General features: G+C 25.4%; 1 protein-coding gene across 3 annotated transcripts in view; it reads right to left on the bottom strand.

Moving 5' to 3' along the window:
* Window positions 1-5,319: 5,319 nt before the first annotated feature.
* Window positions 5,320-6,197, bottom strand: part of LOC148848698 (ascorbate transporter, chloroplastic-like) — a 77,230-nt gene continuing 76,352 nt past the window's right edge. For all 3 annotated transcript variants that reach the window (XM_088952214.1, XM_088952216.1, XM_088952215.1), the window contains 2 exons: window positions 6,065-6,149; window positions 5,320-5,951 (listed from right to left, as the gene is read on the bottom strand). In XM_088952214.1, coding sequence (XP_088808340.1) covers window positions 5,854-5,951; window positions 6,065-6,149 — 183 coding nt within the window. In that variant the 3' untranslated portion in view covers window positions 5,320-5,853. The remainder of the gene's footprint in view (window positions 5,952-6,064; window positions 6,150-6,197) is intronic.

The raw sequence follows: 6,197 nt of genomic DNA, 5'->3' as shown, positions 1-6,197 counted from the left end.
ATTTTCAATAATAATAATAATAATAATAATAATAATAATAATAATATAGTTAACAATTTATCATTTTAATTTAAATTTCATAAATATTACCTTTTGCATTACTTATTATATACATTATTAAATTGAAAAAAAATACTAGTTAAGTGGCTTAGTGGTCAAATAAGAACATAATATTTGCAAACATTAGTGTTTGGGTTCAGATCTTCACATTCTTAAAGTACTAATCATGTGCTTTGCACATAGCAATTCTAGATTAGTGTTTTACAAGTGCAAGGACCTATTTGTGCCTTAGGTGCAAGGCGAGGTGTGCACCTTTTTGAAGCAAGGTGCAAAAATACAAAAAAAAAAAGTCAAAATTTTCAAAAAAAATGACAAAAAAATAGAAAATGCAAAAAAAAGATCAAAAAATATTAAACATAATGTTAATAAAAAATATAAACTTAAATTAAAAAAAAATGTTTTAAAAAACCTATTATCCAAAATTGAAATAGATAAATATAACATGTAAAATATATTTTCAAGCATGTAAAACCCACAATCTTTTTTTAAGCATATTCAAATGAAATTTTAAAAATAAAAGCAGATATATAAAGCATTTTAAAGCATGTAAAACCCACAATCTTTTTTTTTTCTTCAATTGCATTACTTCAAGTAGCTAATGTAATGTCAAACATATTGCATTCTTGATTCTGAGTCACCTTTGTACCACACCCCTTGAGACAAGCCCAAACAAGTCCATGTTAGGGTCTTAAATTTTTATTTCTCACATAAAAAATAATGATTTTATAACTTTAATTGTCTTTTAAGAAGATATTTTATTGGAACGAATGAATGAACAACATTAACAAATAGGGGGTTCTCGGAGCTTTGGTGAGTGAATTTTAAAATATATTCTTAAAAGGCAACTAAAGTTATAAAATCATTACTTTTTATGTGAGAAATAAGAATTTAAGACCCTAACATGAACTAGTTCAAACTCGCCTCGAGGGGTGTGGTCGGGGGTCTAGGGGCAGAGCCCCTAGCCCAGCCTTTAGTCTCAAAAATAAAAAGCAAAAAGTTCAGAATTTTAAAAAGGTGCAAGGCCAGCGTATGTCTAGGCACACCAAGCATGCACGTTTCTAGATGATGATAACATAGTAATAATGTATCCAAAATTTTCTATAAAATCCATGTATTTTTTATATTTTTGTTTTTCATTATTAATTGAATGCAAGTTACAAAATCCAAATCCGATTACGTAAACACCTCATATTGGGTTGCAAAGTTTTAGGTATTATTGACAAACCTATCTACTTATCTTGATTCTTCTTTTTGTAATATTTTATCTTATTAATGTATCTTTTTTGTTCATTTATCAAAGAAAATGTAAGATTTAAAGAGAGAGAATTGAATGAGGTGAAAATTAGTAGTAGTTCAAATTATATTTTAAACCTCACAACTAAATAGGGATTAAATTCAAAAGAATGGGTATTTTAGTTAAAAGAAAGTTTTACAATATTATTCATATTTTTAATAGTGGTATAACTATAAATATAGAATTATAGATGTGCTAAATGTTTTTATTTGTTTAAAAATAATTATGTTATGTACACTTATTTTTTGTTTAAAATGATAAATATATGACATATGCCCAAATGTTTTTTGTAAAATTTATATATTTTTTATTTTATGTTTTTTATATTTTATTAAATTTTATTATTTAATTATGACATTAAAGGTTGACACAATTGTAAAAGTTGAATTATTAATCTTCGTTAAACAGGAAAATAATTTCATTTTTTGTTAGTTTTAGATTATATATTTCATTTTCAACATCAACAAAAATAATTCTTGTTTATTACACTTATTTTTTTAATTCGATCAATAAAAATATCATAAATGTGTCTAGTTTTTCTATATTTTTGTAATTTTTTACATTCATTTCTATTTAAAAATTTTATTATTTAACTATGACTTCATGGGTTGACAACTCCCATACAAATGGTTGAATTGCTTAGTCACCACTTGGATAAAGAATGGTTTTATTTTTGAGTAAATTTTAAAATATACAGGTTTATATTGTTAAAATTATTAGACATAGATCTAATTAGTAGCATTTATTAGTGAAAGATAGCTTAAATATAAGATTTAATAAGAGAGAATGGGAGTTAATATCTTAAATATAAGACTTAATGAGGGGGATTAAATGAGGTGAAAAGCGTTAATTGAAATTAAATTTTCAACCATCATAATTAGGGATGGACTAAATACAAGTATGGGCATTTTAGTCAAGAAAAGTTTCATACCCTCATTTGTATTTTTATAATAATATAGAAATAGTATAGATTTTGAATAATTAGAGATGGACTACCAAGGTCAACCAATGCCAACCAAGATATGTTAAAGTACAACAAAACCCCCAAACCTTAGAACTAGTCTAAGTGAGGATCAGTTCCAAGATTTTTGAACCAAACCTTACTCGATAACAAATTGAGTAGGGCTGGTTTAAGGCCAGTTCCATTTAGTTCTAAGTAGAACCAACTTATTTGCTCACCTACCTAAACCCCCCAACCCGGGAAAAAGTGGGACTCAATCCCAAGTCTCTACTACAACAAACATGCTAGCTGGCACCTTCCAATGAATCACTATTTAAAGAATGGGTTATGAACCAAAGATGGCTTTTTTAAGTTAAAATTTTAATTAACTAAACAATTCTTAGAATGAGCTACAAGTCTAGGAAAAAAGTAATTCCAACAATTTTCATTAAAAATGAAATCTTAGAATCACAAAATTCATCAGAATTAATTCACTAAAAGCATTCAACAGACGAGCAATAACCTTGTTAACCCATGGTTCCTTGGAGGAATTCAACTGCTTGGAGTAAACCCATGGCCAGCCATGGGCAATTCATAATGAATCAATTCAAAAAACCAGGGCAAATCAAGGAAATGCTTGCCAAATCTACCTGTCAGTTTGGTTTGTGAACAAGACCAGAATCGAAATTGAAATCCTCCAAAATCGGAATCGAAATCACCTATTCCTGACACCTATTTGGTTCAATCAAGAATCAGAACCAAATTCCGATTGTTGTTTGGTTTGTTGGGAGTTGGAATAGGAATCAACTAAAATTTTTTTATTTTGTACTAGTCTATTTATTATTTTATTATTACCTTAATATTTTATAAATATATAATTATTATTTTATTAATACTTTGTTATTATTATTTTCTAAGTATTATAATATCTTAGTATTTATCATTAACTTATGAGTATTTTATTAATATATTATTATTTTATTATTACATTAGGATATTTTTATTACTATATTTTATTAATAATTTATTATTTTTTTATTAGTTTATTAATGTCTATTATTTTTGTTTATTATTTTAAAATTAATTTATTATTATTGAATAATTAATATGTTAGTATTTGATTATTACTTTAATTGGATTATTGATATTTTATTTCTAGTTAATTATTATTATTTAATAATAATATTTTTTCTTTTATTATTTTGTTATTATTATTTTATTAGCATTTAATAATTAATATCTTTGTATTTATCATTAATTTATGAATATTTTATTAACATATCATTATATTACTATTACTTTAATTATATTTTTATTATTATATTTCATTAGTAATTTATTGTTTTATAGTTATTATTTTCTTAGTAGCTTATTAATATTCTATTATTTTTATTATTTAATAAAGAATATCTTTGCATTTTATTATTAATTTATTAATATTTCATTATAATTTTAATTATTAATATACTCTTATTTTATTATTACTATTACTTTCATAATATTTTATTATTTAATTATTAATGTTTTATTATTATTATTTTATTATTTCTTTAATTATATTGTATTAATATTTTATTATTTTATTAATATTAGGATTTGGGGGCTTTTTTGTGATGAGTATGGGAATCGGAATCCCATTCCTTCCTAGAAATCAAACCGACCCTACATACAGTTAACCCGTACTCAAAACTTCAATGGACAAGCAATAACGAGTAATAACCTTGTTAACCCATGGTTCCTTGGAGGAATTTGACTGCTTGGAATGAACCCATGGCCGACCATAGGCAATTCATAATGAATCAATTCACAAAACCGGGGCAAATCAGGGAAATGCTTGCCAAATCTACCTATCAGTTTGGTTTGTGAACAGGACCAGAATCGGAATCAGAATCACCTGACACCTATTTGATTCAATCAGGAATCAGAATCAAATTCCGATTGTTGTTGTTTAGTCTGTTGGGAATTGGAATAGGAATCAACTAAAATTTTTCAATTTTGTATTCGTCTATTTATTATTTTATTAATACTTTGTTATTATTATTTTCTAAATATTTAATAATTAATATCTTAGTATTTATCATTAATTTATGAGTATTTTATTATTACATTAGAATATTTTTATTACTATATTTTATTAATAATTTATTATTTTATTATCAATTTATTAATGTCTATTATTTTTGTTTATTATTTTAAAATTAATTTATTATTATTGAATAATTAATATGTTAGTATTTGATTATTACTTTAATTGGATTATTGATATTTTATTTCTACTTAATTATTATTATTTAATAAATAATATTTTTGCTTTTATTATTTTGTTATTATTATTTTATTAGCATTTAATAATTAATATCTTAGTATTTATCATTAATTTATGAATATTTTATTAACATATCATTATATTACTATTACTTTAATAATATTTTTATTATTATATTTCATTAGTAATTTATTGTTTTATTGTTATTATTTTCTTAGTAGCTTATTAATATTCTATTATTTTTTATTATTTTAAAATTATTTATTATTATTCAATAAATAATATCTTTGCATTTTATTATTAATTTATCAATATTTTATTATAACTTTAATTATTAATATACTCCTATTTTATTATTACTATTACTTTCATAATATTTTATTATTAATTATTAATGTTCTATTATTATTATTTTATTGTTACTTTAATTATATAGTATTAATATTTTATTATTTTACTAATATTAGGATTTGGGGGCTTTTTTGTCATGAGCATGGGAATCGGAATCCCGTTCCTTCCTGGAAATCAAACCGACCCTACATACGGTTAATCCGTAATCAGAACTCAGAAGTGCAAGTTTCACGAAAACAAAAATTACCCCCTTTAACCTACCCTGAACCGGTCAGTGCCTCAGTGGCCCTTAAACCCAATCCCAGCCCATATCAAATGCTTGAGCTTGACAAAGGATTTTACGGGATCATATACAGCAAAACCTCAAAAACCACCATCTTTGGAGTTATATGAGATATCCATAGAAGATGCAAGGGGAAAAGCATAGAATTGATGTTCATATATTCCTTGTTTGTGTGCACATGAATTACATCCTCTCTTGAACAGTAAATTGTCATAAAATTTACAGCAAGACGCACCAAAGAGAAAATTAAATACAGAGAATTGAAGCTGATATTTAGTATTCATTTTTAATAGATTGTATTCTAAATTAATAGGAAATGATTCAATGGGCCTAATTACCAAAGTTACCTAATAGAAACATGTAAGAACCCAGGAAAACTCAATAAACTGTATAAAGAATATGGTTTTAAGACAAATCACAACCTCATTAGATAGGTGTAAAGTATTAGCTTCAAATAAACCCCCAGGAAAGACAGTTTCCTAAATGGTAGTATTCGTGTTTCACTTTCTCCCCCTTGCTTTACCTTAAATTTGAGGTTTGCGTTTTACTCCATTTCCTTGTTTACGAATTTCTTATTCTTGCTTATAGGCTACATCCTTTTTTATTTATTCTATTTTACTTTTTCTTTTGATCATTTTTTGGGGTTTTTTTATCTTTTTCTAGTCAAGAATTTTCTCTCCTGTAGCAAAGAAGTTCCAGATCAAAGTACCAATGATATACAAGGCAACAGCTACTTTAAAGACGTCATTCCATGACCCTGCACAGTTATAAAATTTAAAAGATGAAATTCAACCATATAAAAAATTGGGTAAAAATGTAATTGTTTTATTAACTTTAATAAAGTAGGAGGTGCAGGATTGATGGAAATACCTCGTTGGAGAATATAGCCGGTTGCTGCCGTACCAAAGACGCCAGCAAGCACTCCAGCAGTGTTTGATAGCCCCAGTAACACTCCCTTTTTCATTTACATGTAAACATTGTGCTACTGCATCAACTTCCCATT

The sequence above is a fragment of the Nelumbo lutea genome, chromosome 6, assembly GCF_056320005.1.
Source record: "Nelumbo lutea isolate HS-2025 chromosome 6, American lotus-T2T, whole genome shotgun sequence".
Lineage (NCBI taxonomy): Eukaryota > Viridiplantae > Streptophyta > Magnoliopsida > Proteales > Nelumbonaceae > Nelumbo > Nelumbo lutea.
This window is presented reverse-complemented; position numbering and strand designations above follow the sequence as displayed.